Source organism: Aptenodytes forsteri, unplaced genomic scaffold (genome assembly GCF_000699145.1).
Source record: "Aptenodytes forsteri isolate BGI_AS27 unplaced genomic scaffold, ASM69914v1 Scaffold410, whole genome shotgun sequence".
NCBI classification, from domain to species: domain Eukaryota; kingdom Metazoa; phylum Chordata; class Aves; order Sphenisciformes; family Spheniscidae; genus Aptenodytes; species Aptenodytes forsteri.
In genome coordinates, this window is record NW_008793958.1 from 907,132 (window position 1) to 928,058 (window position 20,927).

Sequence of the window (20,927 nt, forward strand, 5' to 3'; positions counted from 1 at the left end):
ATACTAAATTTAAATCTGTGTGAACAATCTTCTGTAAGTCTTTGGATATGCAGCCCAAAGATTTATAGTAACTCCATCAGGTAGTTTTAAGAAAAATACAAATAAGCTTGGTGTGTGGACTTCGCAAAGATCACGGAAAGACTCAGGGCAGAGAAACGCGGTAAATCTTGACTAATACAAAGAGAATTGAAGCTTTGTCCTGAGGGATCTATGTGCAACACACATCAAGATGTGGGAGCTCTCAGGTAGACATAGTGTTATTTGAATGTAGCCTTCAGTCTTATTGGAAGCCTGGAAACCTTTTAACTAGTCTCTAAAAGCTCCCATATAAAGAGCAATGTAGTCATTTTCTGATGTAGTTGTTTCAACATGTAATGTAAGAAGAATCAGGCAGAATTTTGTCAACATTTTGTCCTTTGCTTTGCGAAAAGGTGAGCTGTGTTTTGCCCCCTCTCCCTCCCCCCCGCCCCATCTCCCAGCCTCAGTGCTTGTAATTAACTAAAATATGTAGCTGAAATGGTAGCATTTAAGTGGCATTTTGCGGATAGTTCAGCCATGTACGTGTGGGATGGTCGTGCCACAGTGCTGATCCTAACCGTTCAGGTAGGAAAACGGAAGGGACAAACACTAGAAAAGATGTTTCTTTAAATATGTTCCCCCTTTTCTCTTCCTCCTCCCCATATTCTGCACATAATGTGGTGTGCCTAGGTAAGTAACGTGTGGATCCCATGGGGAAAAAACCCTTGATTTTTATTTAAAGCTGTTATTAGAGCTGTCACTCTTGCAGTCATTATGTTGTGTTACCAATTCTACAACATTATTATGGATGGGGGGGGTTTTTGGGATAAAAAAAATTGATAAAAATACTTACCAGAAAGCAGACTGATCTCATGTGTTTCTTTCTCTTGTGCTGTAAACTATAATTACGAAGAAAGGCCTTAATATAGGTAAGAGTGGTTCCATTTCAGTGATTCAATTCTATAGGGAGAATTCCCTTCTGGATTTTGTCATTGGCAGGTGCTGGATTGCTTCCCATCTTCTAAATATCTGTGTGGTCAGGAGACAAGGGTTACTGGGTGCTGGATGACTTTCCTTATGTGTTGTGTTTCATTAGCTGAACAGCAGTCACTCTAAACAGTGTGCTTTTCACAGGCAGCGTAATGTTACCAAGCTGAGGAGCATCCTTTTACGTATGAAAGCCTACGTATCTGAAAGCCCACGTATCTGAAAGCCCACTCTTAAAAACTGGGAATAATGGTGTGATTCTATAGGGGTGTGGGAAGGATATTCTGCTTTAAACCTCCCCACCCCAAATTTTTTTCATGAATGAAATGACATGGCAACCTTGTGCTATAGGAGCTATAAAATGTTGGGGGAAAAAACCTAAACAGAGCTATAAAAGCACTTCTTGGATTATTTGCAGTACTACCTTGTTCAACCTCTCATTTGTTATGCCTTGTAACACAGTAGTTAATGGTTAGTAATAGTATAATCTGCTTTTATTTTTTTAATTTGGCATGGTTAATTTTTAAACTTATTTCCAGTAACAACAGGACATTTATTCTAGAGCAAGCTGGTGGTTTGATACTTGTTCTACAACAGGATTTGAGCTAGGTTTTCCATTATGTTAACTCCCAGTAGCTCAGTGCTTGCTAACTATCAGCACCGAGGAATCAGTGGAAAACTTTCCTTATCTCAACTAATTATTCTGTCCACAGAACAAGATCCTGAATAACTGCAGTGAAGCTGCCCAAGACAGGTTGGGAACAGGGAAACTAAGTGGTAGGAGGAAGCGGATTTGTTTTCAGTAGCAAGAGGAGATGAGTGTGGTAAGCAGGGTTGAAAGTATGTCCATGTGTTCTTTTGTTCATGTAGTGTTTGTCTACACAGGTTTTCTGCCAAATAAAATGTAATAAGAGAGATGAACCCCCATGTTTCTTGTGGTTAATTCAATGAATCGGTAACATTAGAATAGATTGTAGGAAACGAGCGTGAATAAGCTTTACAGTCAGCAGCCATTTGCTATAATGATTAATACAGTGATTATTCCTACAACTTCAGCAACACCTCTTTCCACCTCCCAAGTTCATAACCTTAGAATACATCTCTGCTGTGGAAAGTGACTGTTGTTGCTGTTGTTGTTACTATTTTTTTAAAAGCAAACCAAAAAACCCAAACAACCCAAACCCACCAAAGCTTGGGTTTAGGAGGGATTTTTCTTCGACTAAAATACAGTCAGCTTAAAAAAAGACAAATAATACTCACTGCCAGTCCCACAGACTCAAGCTGAGCTCTGATAGTCAGTCTTGAGTGCTCTCTGCTCTCGTCAGAAGGGTGGAAGGTTTTGGTGCAGATCTCTTCACGGGATTCATGTCATTAAGACTCTCAAAGTAGAAATTTGAAACACGGTATGGTGTAGAGAGAACCAGGAACTGATTACTGAAGTAAGCAGGAAGTACTTTTGCTAAATTAAACGCGTGGGTAAGTTTCAGTGAGCTGAAAAATACTATTCTGGCCTTTTTCAGAATAGAACTGGCTTTAAGTCTCAGGAACTGCATTTGACTCTGCTATTTGAATTATACCATGAAATCTTTCTTGGTTGGCTAGACATTGTTGGAATACTCTTCTGTACAAACTTGAGAAATAGAAGGAAGAGCTGCTGTCAGCAGTGCTCTGAGTACTTGAGTCAGATTTTCACCAAGACTAATATTCGCTAAGACTAATCTTGAAGAACACGTACAAGTGTTAGGCAATGATACATTCTGGAAAGTGCTCTGATATTAGTGATCATTCATCCTTAAATCATGCTCTAGAATTAAATGGCTGACTTTCATCCATCTGTTGTACTTGATGATTTTGGATATATGTCTGGAAAGCTAAGCCCTTTCCCAGTACCCAGGTATATCATGGAGTGGGGATGACTGCAAACCAGGGGGAACAGGCATATAAGCAGAGGGGTAAAAGGCGTAAGATGCTATTATTTTTACTACATGTTAAAAAAGCAAGCCTGGGCAGGAACTATGAGTACTCGGGAAATTCACACGTGAGCTCACACCTTGGGAACTCTGTGTACTGTACTCTGGCCAATGCAGGAATTAACCTGCATCAGATACAAGACACGGTGGATGAACACCCATTTGGTTTGTTATGATTAGCTGTCTTTGTTCAGAGAATTTTCTTCTGTTGACAATTACTTAGGAACATTTTTGAGGTAGAACATTATTGGGAAAGGGTTGCTTAGGCTTTTGTTTGGATTTGCAATACAGTAACTGTTTCCTGTCACTTCCAAGAATTCTCTTCTCCCTTTTCCTCTGAAGCTCTTTTTTTGATGAGGTTAGTGGAAACGTTATGTGTGGATGGCTTGCAGAAATGCAATCAGATTTCTTTCATCAGGTAGATAATCAGTATTTATTCAGATTAGCCTTGGAACAAAGTTCAAGTGGCAACAGAACAGCTATGAACGATTTCACAACTGCATGTGACCAAAAAATAAAGAAGTCAGGATTTTGTAATAGCCAAAAAAATTGAGCATATTTCTTAAAAACAGTATCAGATTATACCCCTGCAGTAACTTAAATGCTTATCCTAGCATTGGCAATGTGTGAACTACTGTCTTGATTCTTTTGATAGAAAATGAACTGCGTGGCAAGGTTGTCTGGGTGACAGGAGCTTCAAGTGGAATTGGAGAAGAATTGGCTTACCAGCTATCAAAGATAGGAGCCTTGCTTGCCATCTCAGCAAGAAGAGAGGATGAGCTTGAAAGAGTGAAAAAGAAATGCCTTCGTAAGTACAACTTGCTACTTCATGCGAGCCATTCCACTCTTGCAGTGATGGAGTTGCCACAGAAATACTAACCCACATATCACAGGCATAAATTTTATGATGAAAGTAAACTTTATACGTAGCTTCACTGTACGTTTGAAGCTGGTATTTTCTTTTCGTGAGTGAGAAGCCTTTGTATAGACTTGCATTATGAGTTCCTTCATAAGCCAATGTTACCTAAAAATCTCATTATCAATTGCAAGTGGTCTCATAAGATACTAGATTAAGAAAAGGAATAAATACTGTGGGGAATGGAGGAAACAATCTGAGGGGTATCATCCTATTAAGAACCAAACCATGTAGCTGCATGCTACTAGGAAGTCTTCTTCCTTCAGGCTTGTGCATGTTACAGGCAGACTGACAACTGACTTTTCTCTTTGGAAAAGGAATGAATAGAAATGTTCAGAAAAGTTGTTCTGAGCAAGTGCAAGAAAGAGGATCTCCTGTAGATCAAGAGGAACAAATGTGAAGTGGAATGTTTAACTATTCCAGTTACCTTTCATACGCCTGCCGAGTTAGTAGTGTGGCTTCATTCCTCCTGTTTCTTTTTCCCTCCTGTTTTCTGGCTTGACAGCAAGTGGGATAGACAGATAATTCATGTTGATAAATAGAAGTTTTGAACATGATTAACATTATGTCTTTTTCAGACTATATATCCTCTGTAGCTCAGTACGCCGTATTTTATACTGAGTATATTATGACACTGACAGTTCATTCCTGGTAATGTTGAGAGAATGTCCAGAGTTTACTTGGAACGAGTGCTGGTGAATAATGAAATGTTTGTCTTGGGTTAGCACCTAAACATTTCTAAAAATCTAAAAGTTGCAGCGGGCTACTATGAAAATCTGTCAAGTAGCTTCAAAAGTGCACAACTCCTTATTTCTAGTTTCTGATGCTTCAAAAAAGCAGTCACCTAAATAGGTATCTTCAAAAGGAAGCAAGGGACATAAGGTGACAGTATGGTTAAGTGGTAATCATGGCAAAATTCCAATGCTATATGACGCAACATTTAGCAGTCAGTAAAAGTATGCAACTACATTTGTGTCTGTGGCCGTTTGTTGTCATTGCAAAACTGATAACACTAGATAAGCTGGCAGGAGCCATAATCCTGTATATCCATTTTCAGGCAACACTCGTGTGAGAGTGCAATGTGCTAAGGAATATTCAGAAGGATTATTTCAATTGATGTGAACCAAGAGTGCAGATTTATGTAAGATAATTTCTGCATCTGCCAACTTGAAGTAACCCCGTGAATGTCTTAGCTGTGGTATATACTAGCTTTAAAGTCTTATGTAGCCATGTGTTTTGCAAAGATACGCTACTGAACTTCATTTTAACTATAGGTCAGATTAGTAGGAATATTGGAAACTCTAGGAACATAGTTACTCCATATTTTCTATAGCCAGCCTTTAAGTAGTGGAAGAGAGTAATTGGGCCCCCTTCCCCTCGCATTCTTCTTTTCTCAAGGCTATATAAACCCAGCTTTCCACCCCTTTCCTTGATTATTGTGTGCGCTAGACCCCCTAACCATCTTAGTGGCCCTATGCTACACTATCTCCAGTTTATCAGTATTTGTCTTGAACTAGGGGGTCCAAAACTGGACACAGTACTCCAGATGCAGTTTTTAAATGCAGGCACTTAAAAGTCACTTCCCTCAGTCTGCTCTTGCTAGTGCAGCCCACTAGCATTTGTAATTGCCAGAGCTCATTGCTGACTTATGTTCAACTTGCTGTTGTCCTTCCATCAGGACCTCAGGTCTTGTTTGGAGAGCTGATACCTAGCCATTTAGACGTTGGCCAGCAGTACTGCGTGGCATTATTCTGTCCCAGGTGTGAAATTTTGCATTTGACTTTGTTGAGCTTAATGAGGTTTGTCAGACCATTCTTATAGCTTGTTAAGACGCCTCTGAATAGCAGTCCTCCCCTCCAGCATAGCAACTGTTCCTTTGAACTTGATATTAACTGAAAATTTGCTGAAAACCTGTGTCTTGTCCCATCATCTAAGTCATTAATGGAGATATTAAAAGATACTCATCATGGAGGGGGTTACCACTTATAACTGGCCACCAGTTAGACTTTGAATGGTTGGTTGTTATTCTTCAGGCCTGGTGATCCAGCCTGTTTTTCACTTGCATTGTAGTCCACTCATCTAGACCCCTCAAATTTCCCCAATATAGCTTCAAGGATGCTATGAATGACAACATAGAAAGCTACATAGTCAAGGTAAACAACATCCACTGCTCTCCCCTTGTTCACAGAGCCAGTCATCTCATCGCAAAAGGCAATTAATTTGGTCTGGCAGTATATGTCCATGCCAAATCTATGCTGGCTTTTCCCAGTCACCTTCTTGTCCTTAATGTACTTGGAAATTGCTTTCAGGAGGAATTGCCACGTAATTTTCCCAAGGATTTAGGTTAGGCTGTGTGACGTTTGGTTTTCTCCAATCACTGGAGAGCTATTCCACTTACCAAGTACTTCCAAAGATGAGTGACATTGGTCAGCTCTTGTAAATCTTGGATGTATATATTGCCCCGCTTATATGTGCAGTTTGTCCCTAACTTGGTCTTCCTCTGACGCTGGTAGTATTTCTTTCCCCCAGAGTCTAGCCTCAGGAGTGTGGGAGACCTGAGAGGAGATCTTGCCAGTGAAGACTAAGGCCAAGAAGGCAATGAGTACCTCATGTTTTTCCTGTGCTCTTTGTCACTTCATCACCATCCCTATTCAGCAATGAGCTCACTCTGTCTTTGGTCTTGCTTTTGTTGGTGCTGTACCTATGAAGCCCTTGTTGCCTTTCATGTTCCTCACCAGTTTCAACTCTCTGAGCGTTGGATCTTCCTATTCCATCCCTGCATGCTTGGGCAGTGGGTCCATGTGCTTCCTGGGTGGCTTGTCCCTGCTTCCACCTGCATGTTTTCTTTTTGCAATTGAGTTCAAGAGTATTCTGTAAGGTTTGAGTAGCATGGGATGGATTAAGATTGAGCTGCAACATGTAACATCAACTTGAATTTGGCTGAATTCTATGGCATAATTGGAGCTAATGGGCTTTAACATGCCAGCTGTAGATGCTATACACAGCAGCAACTTAACTAGATAATTTTCATATTAATGTCAGAAGCAAGCACGTTTACCTTGTTCAAAATTCAGAGACACCACCCTATGATACACATTCACGCATTCTACACTGCTTAAAAGCTGAAGGAGAGAGAGAGAAGGAAGGTACCATAAAAGCTATGGTAATACCTGTTGAGTCATGCATATGCCAACTCAACACTTTTCTGCAGAAGGGAGAGAAAACAACATGTGTAACTTACATCGTTCCTGTAAGTGGCTTCTGTATTTCCCCAAACCGCTCTCTGCAGCATGAGTTGAATTTCACTAGTAATTTTGGAGGCTGTTTTCTCTCAAAAGGCTTAAAAAAAAAAAAAAAAAAAAAAAAAAAAAAAAAAGGTAGATGGGGGCGTGTTTCTTGGTTTGACAAAGCTCAAATATGATTTAAATATAGATAGGCCAAATGAATGACAGACAATCTATAAATTATAGAATTAGACAGTAATTGAGGTTGGAATGGACCTCAGGAGGTCATCTTGTTCAGCCTCTGCTAAAAGCTCATGTTCTGTTAAAGGGCATTATACAAGATAGAAATAAAAGATGGAAGAGGAAGTGCTGAAGAGCTGGGAAATAAAGGGTCTATGCTGAGTAATAGCGTTTATTGTGTTACGAGAAACTGCTATCTGGGATTAACATGTATTGGAAAGAGTTGTTGATCTGAGATCCCCTAGGGGACCCTAGGGGAAGGAGGGGTACACTTGCTGTCGTAACAAAGTATTATTCTAAATCAGCATTACTTACGCAGCTGTCTTTCAAAAAAACAAGTTGGCTTTGGGTGATTGTAACCATGATTTAGTTAAAAAGTAACTAGAACTTAATGAACCTCAAGAGGGAAGAGGCAGTCCATGATTGCTTGATAGGAAAATGTCAGTCAGAAGACCTGTTGCTTGGTGGTTGGGCAGTTTGATCCTGACGAGAAGCCATGTAGTGTAAAGCTGCTATGTAAGGAGACACTAAAAGGCTTCCAGAAAATACACACAGCTGTGTGAAAGTGGCCTTTGTTCTGGGTAGACTGAGCTTTGAGCGCGTGGTTTCAGATATGTTGCATCCAAATGCTGGTGGCCATGTGCAATTCACTTTGCAGCTGGAGACTTCACTAGAGGATGTTGACTAATGTATGTTAGCAGTTGTGTAAAACGATGAACTCTAAACTGAGGTCTCCCACTCGGGAGCAAGTGTTTTTCTGGGTTATCATAATTGTTCCCTTTAAAAACATCAGTTTGGTAGCAGGTAAAAAAGGAGGTGGAATATTAGGGGTTATTAGTAAAAGGAATGGAGAACATCATTCCAACAATGTATAAACTGGGACATGTACATGCCTTCAACATGTGCACAGTTCTAGTCATCTGCCAGAAAAAACAAGGGGATGGGTGGATGGTAGAAGAAGTTTTAGAAAAAGCGTAACAAGGATGTTTGAAGTTTTGTAAAAGTTGTCTGAGGAGTGACTAGACAAGGATTCCTCACCCTAGAAAAGAAGTAAGGGGGCTGATGGAGATGTATGGTCTGAGTGCTTTGGGGGGTGGAAATCAGACTGGACTACTGATTGCACCAAAAGAACTAGGCCTCTAGTTTGATATTTCCTGAAGTCAAGTTTCTTACATCATATAAAAGAGCACTTCCTTCCGTATCAGCAGTATGTGTCTCTTCCTCTGCTTTTTTCTTTTCCCCTGTGTAGCTTTCTTGGCTGGGTTGACCATGTGGTCTTGTTAATCCACGGCAGAAACATCCCACATCCCAGTAGGCTTCAACTGCGCAAATCTGCTTGAGGGAGCATGAGGTAGAGCGTGTCTCCGAGAGGGTAGTTTAAACTATGGATTTTACTGCTGTCTTTCTGGAAGAAATGGAGGGGAAAATGCACGTGGAGGGGTTGGAGGGAGCAATAAATGGAAATACTGGTAGCTTTAAACCAGACAGATGGGTTTATTATAACCAGTAGCCTAAATAGTAGTGACCTTTGAACAGAGGCAACTTACGGATTTAAGTAACCTCCTTATTTGTACATCACTGTAAAGACAGAGTTCAACCTTACCTGTATATGCAAGAAATAGTAATTAAAAAGTCAGAGCCTTCGGCTCTCTAAAGAGGGCAGCTGCTTAAAGGGGAGCAGGTACACTTAGTTGTGGCTACAAATCAATTTAGAAAGAAAAATAGCACTATCAAACTAGTATAAATAAAGTTAAAAAATCATGTTATGTGTAGTTAAAAAAACCTGAAGATTAACATTGATGACTTTATTTTTGTGAGTCCTCTGCCCCAAAACCCCAGGATAGCAAATCACTGCTCAAGAAATACTTTCTATGGAAAAGGTCAGTTGTTCTGAAGAGACAGTGGTAGAAACACTCAGCATGAAGGCTTGAACTTGATGACAGCTGACTTTTATTTCAGGAGACAGATATATTAAAAGCTGTCAGTTAAACAAAAACCTTCTACCTCCTCCAATAATCCCCCAATAATCTAGCTTCTCTAGACTTTGCCTCATAGCTACTCATGTATATATGTTGTGTTTTGAGTCTAAATTGTATTAGTCCTATTGTCAGGAATAAACATGCTTGACCAGTTAACGTGCAAGCAAAGTGTCAAGGCTGCCAGTACGCTGTGCTTCTGAATGGCTCAGTGAAAAATTTTGGTATCAAATAATCCTGTTGCATGTTACTGCCAACTACTGCAATTTATTTGGAGAAGTGAATTGTCTATATTGTGCTACACAAGCCTATTTAATAAAGTCAAGCTGTTCACAAGCAAAAACGCAATGATGAGATAAGAAAGACGTTGTTATGTTGTTATGGTTGTTTTTAGAGATCAGCAGCTTGAGTGAAAAAGATATCCTTGTTCTGCGTCTTGACTTGACTGATAGAAGCTCTCATGAAGCTGCTACCAACAGTGTTCTTAAGCATTTTGGCAAGGTAAGGTGTGCTTCTGGGGTTAAACTTCTTTTTCTTCTCTGTCTCCTATACCTGCATTTATGTTCATATTTCACTTTTATTCTGTTGTATGGTAAATTCAGCAGTGTCTACATCTTTCTTAAGTTTCAGTATTAAACTTGCCAAAAAGTACCTGAACTTCCATCCCTTCTGTTGCTTGCTTCTGGGCTTCAGCAGGCTTTACAGAGATGCAGCAATGAACAAATAATCACTGGTTATTACCAAGACCTAAAAATTCACTTGATTGATGTCATTGAATTTCTGGACCAACTGGAACAATCCTCAGCTGTACATTTAGGGCTTAAAATTGTGTATGAAATTCAGAACCTTCATTCGGTAGTTTCAGTAATGCATATAATTTGGGTTCAGAGCCATATAGGACAAAACTGGACACCAGGCACAATTGTTTTCCTTGTTTTGTGCATAGTTTTCTAGATTGCTAGTCCAGAGTACGTCGCTAAAACAATAGCAGTCAGATCTAACTGACGTTAAGCGCAATGTGCAAAGCTTCACGCTAGGCCTTCAGTCCATATTTGATATTTTGGTTGCACAGTGAAATTATTGGTACTAGGTTTGTTTCTTCTGTTCTTTACTCTAGTTGGTTTCTATTTTTGCATAAAACATATTTTCAGAGGTCACCTTGCAGGACCTGAGCGTTAAGTGTTAGTTGCTACAGTGCAGTAGGGTTAAAAAAACGTTGTGTGGAAAACAACTTTCCAGCTGCCAGTGTTCCTGTACTAGGAGTTAACTTTGGCATCAAACACTGTATTCCTGTTTTGTTGACTCAGGTCAAAATTAGCCAGCCTTCAATTCCAAGGGGAAGTCTAGCGGGGGAGAGCAACTGCTGAAACTTCTTCAGCAGCTGATACATCTTACTTGTGTATGGCAGAGACGACACTAGAGAGAGGAGAATAGTCACTTAACAATTGCTTGAGGAAGCGCAAGTATTAAAGGAAATGTGTTATATTAATATATCATTGTATCTTTCCTGAGATTGATGTTTTGGTCAACAACGGTGGACGTTCCCAACGCTCTCTGTTCGTGGATACAAACCTGGATGTCTACAGTGCCATAATGGAACTCAACTACCTAGGTACAATCTCTTTAACAAAACACGTCCTGAATCACATGATCCAAAGGAAAAAAGGAAAGGTTGTTACTGTGAGCAGTGTGATGGGTATCATGGGAGCTCCTCTTGCCTCCGGGTACTGTGCCAGCAAGCATGCTCTGCAGGTAAGTTAAATTTCTGAGATTAATTAAGTCTTGTTGTGTAATAGACCAGCATCAGTTAGTGCTGTAGCAGAGGACTTTATTCTGTGCGGAAAACGCAAGTCTCCCCTGAAGTTGCACACAGCGTATGTAGCCTTCTCAGGTTTTGAAAGTCCTTTAAAATCAATTTGCTCTGAAACGCACAATATCTCAGCTTCCAGTGTCGATTTATCTTCCTGACTAAAATTCAAATGCCATCTTAGTTGGGCCTAACCACTACGTAGTTAAATTCCAATGTGAAACACAAGACCTTAGCCTCTGGCCTTCGGATGAAGGAATACCTAAATCAGAGGATTATTCTGTTGCATACAGAAGCCCTAATGTTCTCATCTTAATTCAGTTGGGGAGGAAAAGTCACTGGTGAGAGTTTTAAGACTACAGGAAATCTTTAGGACAGTAAAGTGAGAACAATGAGCGGTAAAGCGGACTACTCGGAGAAATGAGAATTCCTGATCTACCTGGGAACATCCGAACAAATCTTCCCAGCAGTTCTGAATCTTGCTGTGGTGTGAAGACCTGGTGGCTCATAGTGTCTTAGGAAGTTATTTTCTGCATAACACTTCACTCTTCAATATTGCTTGGAAAGAGTTTTTGAAAGTAGTCTCACTTGCGTAGAAAAACATAAAAGAAGAGCTCAGAAAAGTATCTGGGGAAAAAAGACTGCCTGTATCATTGAGGAATCATTTGTTTAACTAGTAAATTTATTTAGACATATTTGTCTTTCACCACTGTTTGACTTCTTGCTAACGTACATTTTGATCTCAGTAAAATAAACTTCAGCTGTGCTCAGTGATGACTTAAAAAAACTGGCACCTTCTTACTCCCTGCTGGATTTAAGCACATAAACAGGGTAAATAACTTTTGCTTAAGCTATTAGATCAGTATCTTTCTGACAATTTGACTAACAACAACAAAAATGTAACAAGTGGCTGACACTGCAAAGCCACTGGACACTTGAAAGAACGAAGATGTAGAAGACAGCCATGGATCTCTGCTAATAAAAAGTTATCAGTTAGTGACGGGGAGAGATCTGCTGCTCTTCATTTGAGTGGCAGCGATGAAATTGCCAGCTTTTCGTTTAAGTATAGTAGATTTAAATTAGAAGAATGCAATGAGCAGAAGCATGAATTCCCTTTATGCTCCTTTACTTACTAAGTGTTCTTTCAGTTGAATTATCTTTTGGGTGTGGTGTAGCCCGTCTAAGCATGGCTAATTAGTTGCAGAGCACAAGGAATTCACGTGTTGCTTTAAAAATTCTCAGAACTCTGAATCTCATGCTAAGACTGAGAACATGGAAGAAGCTTTAAAGAGATAGTTTACTAAAATTTCTGGATTAATTAAAAATAAGCTAACTGAACTGCTTATATCGTTGTTGGCTTCTACCTCTGCTCAATAACCAGGCCAGACTCCAAACCTCCTTTCTTGTTTCTTTCACAGTAATTCTGCAAATACTAATTGCAGGTGTTAAAACATGTGATTTGCAATACAGATTTTGAAGAGACTCGGTCTGAGAGTCTCTTGTCAGTCTGGAGTTATGGCTAGATGTGGGCATGAAACCCCGAAAAACGAGAAAAGCTTTTTTTAAATATCAAACTTTACCAGTACAGTTCAGGTAAAGGAAGTCTGTAGGAATGGCAGGTAGCCCATCTCTGATGATGACCAAGAAGAAATGGCTAGAGAGAGGGTAGGGGAAAAATAAGGTGAAGCATAAAGTGATGCTTTTCCTGTTGTGTTTTCCCAGCATGTATCGACCTGTATTCTAAGATCTTCTTGAAACAAAGATTGCATTTTGGCCACCAGTTATTAAATATGTGTGCCTGTCTGACTTGAATGCATGTATTACGGTGTTTTTTGTGGTGGGGTTTTTTTTTTTTTTTTTTTTTTTTTTGTGTTTCACAGATTTTGCATTTTGCACCAGTTATTAAATATGTGTGCCTGTCTGACTTGAATGCATGTATTACGGTGTTTTTTGTGGTTTTTTTTTTTTTTAATTCATGTCTTGGAGTCTACCACAGCTGACACAGTTAATGCTGCAATCTTAATTATGCCTTTTTTTGAAAAAGTCCCTCCTCCTTTTGTTCTGTTTGTGTTGTTGGGTTTTTTTTATAAATTTCTTTTAAATGGCAGTTGGAGGAGGAAGGAAGGAATTCTGTTAAGAATTAATTTGTTCTTGAAATTTTTTTTTTTTTAATTCATGTCTTGGAGTCTACCACAGCTGACACAGTTAATGCTGCAATCTTAATTATGCCTTTTTTTGAAAAAGTCCCTCCTCCTTTTGTTCTGTTTGTGTTGTTGGGTTTTTTTTATAAATTTCTTTTAAATGGCAGTTGGAGGAGGAAGGAAGGAATTCTGTTAAGAATTAATTTGTTCTTGAAACAATCGCTCCTTGATTCATGCCAACTAGAATTCTTGATAACAATGTTCTACTGATGAAATTACCCTTTACTTCAGTTCTGGGAGTGCTGTAAGAGCATGAGTCAAGTCCATGGGAGTCTGCATCTGACTGATGTGGTTTCTCTCCTAGTGCGATGATGCTCATGGAGATCACGTGCCATTCATCTAGTTATAATTCATGTAATAGGTGGCATGCGGAGTGGAGCGGAAATGGTGGCCTTCAAAATGTTCCTTAATCAGGAACTTGTCTAATACTAAAGCACATGGACTGCACTGAGAGCAACTGCTACTCTCTTTGTTCAGTCTCTGGTCATTAGGGGAATTTCTAGATGTTTCTGTGGTAGTAGGAGTCAGTTCAGCCTTGCCGTCTTCAGCATCTTCTAGGATTTGGTCGCTAAGCTGGAAAGGCCCAGAGATGGCTTAAAGCAGTTCCTGTTCCACGCACCCTGTTTCTGTATGTCAGAGCTGGCTTCAGTCTGGGCTTGGTGGAAACACTCAGATTCTTCCCCTTGCACTTCAGTTGCTTTACTGCTGCCAAATCTGGGTCTGCTCCTGCCTGAATGTAAAGAAGAGAGCGCTTTCTTTTCTTAGGAATTTTAAGCTTCTCTTCTGGGAGGACGTGCAGGAATTTCATACCACTTACCTTTGGATATCGTAAGATAAGTGCTGGAATTGGAGAACCTGTGTATACTGTAGATAGAGCCTCCAGAGGGGACTGAGTATGTAAGATTCTGGTCTTCAAGAGGCTCTGTTCAGCCCGTGTCAGCCAGGATTTCAGCTGCGCAAGTGTCCTGGCCATCCTGTGTTGCTGGTGAAGACCGCGCCTCTTCCATGGTGTAAAAACTTGGAACTGTTGCCCTCGGAAGGAGGGGGCACACAAACCCCTTGAGGTGGAGGGGGATAGCAGAATGGCCACAGAGCAGAAACAGGAACTCGCTGTGATCTCCATCACAGGCCATGCAACCCTTTAATGAAATAGCACTGACTTTGACAGTGCTACTCAAACAGCACTCTGAAAAAAGCCTCAGCAGCCCTGTGGTTGGCTACTGTGTAGGCAGGATCTCCAAAAATAACATAAGCTCACTGGACCAATGCTCAGCTTTTGGTATCTTGCAACTTGCTCAGGTCAGCAAGGCTCCCTTTGTAATACCTGGTGAGAAGCAGCAGTCTGAGAATGGAGCGTGCCAGAGCCAGTGCCCTCTGCAGGAAGGTGTCTGAAGTTGCCTACGGAGCTGCCTACTGTTGCGTGCCTTCATGTGGCTACTCAGGACTGCGGGCAGGTGCCCATTTTTAGGTGGAATTTGTATCCCAGAAGCCTCCCAGCATTTAAGCTGGTGTAGGTGCTTTGTCACAAGTGATCGAGCAATGCTTCTGGCTTCCTTTCTATCACAGCATCCCCAGGCATGCACCCTTCTACCTCCTCGACTCCTGGAAGTACATCTTGAGTTTGTCTCCTTCAGGCAAAATGGGAGTCAGTTCTGTTCCTCACCAAATCACCAGGGAGTGATAAGGGAGCGTGGGCTGGGAGAGCTCTCGCTTAGTCCTGCTCGTGCAGGTCAGTGTTGATGGAATAACTAACGACTGCCCAAAGGAGGGAAGATAGCTGCGTAGGCTGCTGTTCAGGTTGTGTTTCTACGAGAGCCTGGACTTCCAGGCATTGCTGGGTGAACAGGATGCAAAGACCTCCTGTGAACAAGGAGCAGTACCACGTCATCCCCTCACCCAAGTGGCCATGCTCATGACACACGCCGCCACCTTCTCCCCCTTGGGATCTAGTGTCTTTTTACTTGTTACTTTTTCCCCAGCTGGACTGACAGCACAGAATTTGTGACAGGACTGCACAACTTGGGGGTTAAGGGGCTTTTCCGAGATAAGCGGGTGTAGGACCCCTTGGGGAAAGGAGGGGATGTGGAAAGTACAGGTCTGGGCTGTAGCATTAGCCTAGAGTGGTGGATAAAGCACAGCTGTATTGGGGCCACCTCTGAAGGTGTGCACCAGGGGCGGAGGAGGCTCCTCTCAGGGCAGGAGGTAATCTAGGAGAGGGCCTGGGTTTTTAATCCAAAACAACTGGGTGGTTTGCAGATCCGAGATGCTTCCCCAATGTGTCCAGAAGCAGACTTCTGGGCATATAAGTGTCTTTATGTTAGAACCTACTCCTCTAGAAGCTACACATCTCCAGGCTTTGATAACATGCTGTGAAGATCTGATACTAGTTATGGGGCCTGCAGGTACTTATAACTTGAAATAGATGGTCAGTGTTTTTACAGAACATAACTGCAAAGCCTGTATGCAAAGCCTGTATGCAATCTATAAGCTGGAATTAGTCACCAGCAATTTGGAAGTGAGAGCCCATGTTCTTGGTCATAGGTGTGCACTGGTGTGCAACTCATTGCTTAGCTTTGGTGGATTGCCCCAGTTGACGACTTCTGTGTCATCACAGGAGCATATCTGACTGACTTTAGCCCTGTGTTGCAATGTAGTTCAGAGCTCTGGGTCAGCCAGCCCTCTTCCCGAGCTGGATGGGAGTGCAAATTATAAATTTTTACTACAGTGGGAGAAGTTTATCAGTCTGTGCTCACTCTGTCCCTGTTGTGACACAAAATTATGTGTTAGAATAAATACAGAGAACTGTTGTTAACCAGGTCAAAGATAAAACATGATGTGGTGCTTGCTAAATCATAGCTCTACAGTGCTTGACCAGCAACTTTGGTAGGAAGCACCTTCCTGAATGATCATGTTCCCCATAATAGTCGCTATCTAAATGTGAGTTGCTACAGAGTTTAAAAAAACTTGTATCCTGTTAGCTTAAAGAAAAGAAATATTTGCAGCTTTTGTAATTACAGTTTAACTTAGACACACTAGTAGCATATTCCTGAGCTGAAATAAGGTTTATATCTATGTAGATGCAAATTTCAAATTCTGCGGTGAATTCAGTGGTGCAGAATTACCCCCTAAAATATCAGGATGCACCTTTGACTTAATATGCTGAAAAGTTTTCCTCCTTCTCTTATATAAAACCAATGCCACTTACTCAATAGAAACAATTTAAAACCTTTAATCTCGCCACGAAGAGCAATTCACCTGCAAAAGATGATTTCCACGATGTTGCAGTTCTTACGGTTGGTGGCAGTTCCACTACCAAAACAGTGAGGCTCGTCCTCAGTACAGAGACAGCAGAACCTGGCTGTAGTTTAGAGAAATTATTGTGTAGTTGGGAAGTCAAGGATAGATTCCTCACTGATTTATATATCAATGTCTGTAATTGCAGATAAAATTTTAAATTAGCCATTGAACATGAGGAGTCAAACAAAGTAGTAGGAATTGCTTTTAGTGGAATACCGTTATCTTTACAGCATAGAATTAGTATGAAAATATGTAGTCAGTTAAACCTTGCTACAAGCGGAAATACGGCGAAGGAAGATTACATTATAATCTTTTCTTCTAGGGTTTTTTTAATTCTCTTCGGACTGAGCTGACTGACTACCCTGAGATAAGTATTATCAACATATGCCCAGGGCCTGTACAGTCTAAGATTATACAAAACGTCTTTACGGAGAACCTTGCAAAGGTAAGGACTCAATTCTGTTGTGATAAATCCAGCTTTTGCTGCAGGCCCAGGGATCCTTTTGTGGTTTTTCTTTTTCTCCTCCTAGCAAACACTAACCTCATCTTCTTACCAAGAAATGCTTTGATTGGTGCAGAACTATGTATAGTCTTGTAATTGTTTGGTGTAAAGTCCGTATCAAATGAAAATAAAGTTTGAGAATTGTTAATGCCTTCTCTCTTCCATCACATACAATCCAAGTCTAGTTAAATCTACTCTACAGCCGCCCTGCTGCACTTTTTGGGGAAAGGCCAGGATTTTCGGGACACAATTCTGTGTGCAGGATACTGTCCTTTCTGCACAGGTAGCTTTTTGTTTGCCCTAGGCACCATGTCCCCTGTTCGGTTGACGCTGTTGTTGGCAAAGCCACTAGAGTCAGCTGATGCGAGGCATGCATTCTTTTCCTGTTAGTGATTGTTCAAGGAGGAAAAAACAAAACCTTCCAACTGCACAATTGCTTTTAATAAAGGCTGTCTAACGAAGTAGCTGGCAAAAATTGTTATGATACGTCAAAATGTAATCTGTCCTAAATTCAATCGATTTAAAGCTCAGGAAAACCCACCAGCGAGGGGGGGGGGGAATCTCCCATTGTTGAATCAAGTTCTGAAAGGACTTTTGGCTTGCAGTACTTCATAATTCCGTGAAAGAAAAGATGAGCTTTTTGAGCAATCTGGAAAGCTTGCAAAGCACATTCCTCAAATTTCAGCATGGCAAAAGACCTAGGAGGAAGACTGAACCTAGACCAGAATTGCTTTTGCTCTGGGAACCAGAAGAACAGATCGATCGAGCAGTCTGTTACTGCTGGAGTGAAATGCATATAAATTCACAGGGCTGTGGCTTACGTTCACTGAGTGATAACGTGTGGCCAAGACTTCAAGTAAGACATCCCTGCCACTAAAGAAGCCTGTTGCTTTTCTCTTGTTTGAGGTGGCTGCCCACAGAGCAGGGCTGGCAGGAATATTTCAGTTAATGGGGAATGTGGCCTCATCTACTAACTTGGTTACTGGTTAACTTGTAGCATATAATGGGGTAGGCAGCTGGGAACAGGAAAGTTCCCATTTCTCAGAGCCCTCAGCTGCAGAACAGGTGACTTGTTCTGATAGATCCGTTTCATGATAAAGTAGAAGCCATGCTGAAGCAGGACAGAGTTTGGAGATCTATTTTTTTTTTTTTTTTAACCACCTTCGACCCATCAGTCGAGGCGTTAATTAAAAGGGTGCTTTATTTAAGCATGTGTGCTAAAGGAAGGTGGTAAGTGTTCCCACACTGAAAACTAGAGGATTAGGATAGCGAGGGATGGGTTCCCCAGCCCTGGTCTCTGCTGTACTGGCTGGGTTATTCTCCTTGTGCGCAGTGGAGAAACGGGGAGGAGTATGTCTGTTGCACAGAGCCTGGCCCTTTCTCTCCCACAAACAGAAGTCCAGTTACAACCCCCCCTCGCCCTCTCTCTCTCCCCTCCAGTCCATAGAGAACAGCGGTGATCAGTCCCACAAGATGCCAACCAACCGCTGCGTCCGGCTCACCCTGGTGAGCGCAGCCAACGACCTGAAGGAGGCTTGGATCAGTGACCACCCCTATCTGGCCGTTTGCTACCTCTGGCAGTATGCACCCACTTGGGCTTGGTGGTTGATGAACAGAATGGGCAAGAGGAGGATACAGAACTTCAAGAGCGGAGTGGTAAGTTTATTCCTCTCTCCTCTGCTTGCTTGCTTCCTTTTTTTACTCTGCTGCCAGACTCCTTAGCCATGGGAATGTTGGGATTGCATTTTTGGATCCGTTTTCCTTTTTCCCCTCCTCCCTTCCCTAGCAGCTGATGCCAGGCCAGACTCCGTCGCTGCACGCCTGGTAGTCTAGAATTACTGCGGTGTGGTGACATCACAGAATGGGGACGTCAGTACGTCTTGTAGTGCCAGAGGTCGAGGTCTTGCTCTGATCTTCATCACACGGGCTGCAACTTCAGAACTCAGCATTAATGCAAACCTGAGCTATAAGTCACTAGTGTAAATTATTAATGCAGCTTGGGATTAAGACTGTTGAAAATCTCTCCCTCTGCTGTGCCTGGTTTTTATATCGGGCACGTAATCTGAGCACCTCCCAGAATTACGTTAAGCAATACTACCGTCTGTCAGGGCTCTTCACTCACATTCGCTTCCCAGGAGACAGCTGTGCAGCGCGGTGTTCTGTTCTTGCAATACTGCTTGGTAGATGCTATTTTTCTTACTGTGGTTTTGTTGAACTTGGTACAAAAAACCCATGTTAAAGTACTCCAAAAGTGGGAAACACAAAAAGAAGGGTGGCACGTGCAACTTAAAACTTCCTACTTCCACACTGTAACTGCCCACTGTCACAAGCTGTTTCAAGCAAAATAACACTGTGGGTGAAGGACTTAAATAAGGGGGGGGGAAATACTGATTTAATGTACTCTCACTCCAGGATGCTGACGCCTCTTACTCAAGGAAGAAGAAGTAAGGACAAACATGTACAAAATCCTGCTTGTGCTAAGGCTGAGAAACTCTTCATACTGCGTGACTGCAAACAAAAGCTTTTTTTATCTGTTGTACCTTTGTCATCATGTAACTTGACAAGTCTATCAAGCTGTATACACATTTGACTAAATAAAAAACTCTTTCTAAACATACCTGTTTCATGCCAAACTCCTACAGGCTGAATTTTTAAGCTTACAAGAACTGAGATGGAAGAGGCCAGGCACTATTATTTTGCTTTTCTGCTGTTGTGACCTTGGCAAATACTTGGTGAGCAGGCTAAAAATTATATACCCGCAGGATCATGTTTCCCTCACTTTCATTCCTAATGGACATTGAGCAAAAAAAAAAAACCCCACAGGTAGAAGCTTGTGGTACAAAGGGTAAGGATGTACAGTCTGTGTTCCTTTGGGAAAAGGAGATTATATTTCACCTTTGCTGTACAGGTGGTCTGAGAGCAAAATGTGTATCATCCTCACGTGTATTTAGGGCCAAATCCCTTAGCTTCTGGCACAACATTTAGAAGTACTTAATCTTTACGTCTCTCAGCACCATGGCAGAGTCCTCAGTCTTCTGGTGGTTGTGTGAAGTCTGAGGACTGGGCAGCGGGGAAGGGAGAGGGTGATGGTGTAATTGTAAGCCCTGTCGTAGGCAGTACTCAGCCTTGCTCTGAACCTGGCCCATGTTAAATCTACAGAGCACCCTGGAGAGAGGAGCAGAGGAAAGTTCCTGTAGCAGAACAGCCTCTAGCTACAAGAGGGGGCACGGTATTAATGAGAAACCCATTCGCAGCAGGTGATTGCTTACAGCCAAGACACCAGTACTGGCTCGTGTCAGAGCCAAATGAGGGCAGACATTGCATTATAGGCAATTTAAGTGTGAAATAGAAGCCGAGTTCCCAGCTCGGTCAGAAACGGGCCCTTCCATACAGAGCAGAGGCCAATCTCAGCGGTACTGGTGCTGTACTGGACAGCAACAGCCGTGAGGAACTGAGGACTGCACTTTTTAAAACGTTTACCATCCCATTGACACCCAATTCAACCGTTAGCCAGAAGTACCCCTGTGGTGGTAACTCGTCTGTACTTACAAGCTTGGTGACCTTGCTGTTGACAAAGGCCTCGGAAATATTTGGATGTACCTCAGGCCACAGACTATCCAGTTAGGAAAAATTCTTGTATCTGGGACGTTAAATAGACAGATCTCCAAAAGGCAGTGCACTAAAAACACACCAACTTTCCAACCGTAGCAGAGACCAAGCCAAGGGTGACGTTTTTAACATGACATTTAACAAAGATGGAAACTACTGTCTGGAAAAAAAGAAGACAGA

At 41.7% G+C, this 20,927-nt stretch overlaps 1 protein-coding gene across 1 annotated transcript; it reads left to right on the forward strand.

Annotated features, from left to right (window-relative positions):
• Nucleotides 1-516: 516 nt before the first annotated feature.
• DHRS7 (dehydrogenase/reductase 7) lies at nt 517-19,750 on the forward strand. The gene is made up of 8 exons (XM_009284181.1): nt 517-603; nt 1,719-1,782; nt 3,631-3,783; nt 9,726-9,832; nt 10,844-11,083; nt 16,959-17,081; nt 18,579-18,794; nt 19,551-19,750. Exons 1-8 carry the CDS (start codon nt 517-519, stop codon nt 19,584-19,586), a joined length of 1,026 nt encoding a protein of 341 aa, XP_009282456.1. The 3' UTR covers nt 19,587-19,750.
• Nucleotides 19,751-20,927: the final 1,177 nt, after the last annotated feature.

Bases quoted from the DNA above. Each gene is read 5' to 3' on its own strand.
- DHRS7 (XM_009284181.1), top strand. From the start codon at position 517: ATGGTAGCATTTAAGTGGCATTTTGCGGATAGTTCAGCCATGTACGTG. The intron at 1,783-3,630 runs GTAGGAGGAAGC...TTCTTTTGATAG, and splicing joins GGGAACAGGGAAACTAAGTG to AAAATGAACTGCGTGGCAAG. The intron at 18,795-19,550 runs GTAAGTTTATTC...CTCTCACTCCAG, and splicing joins AGAACTTCAAGAGCGGAGTG to GATGCTGACGCCTCTTACTC.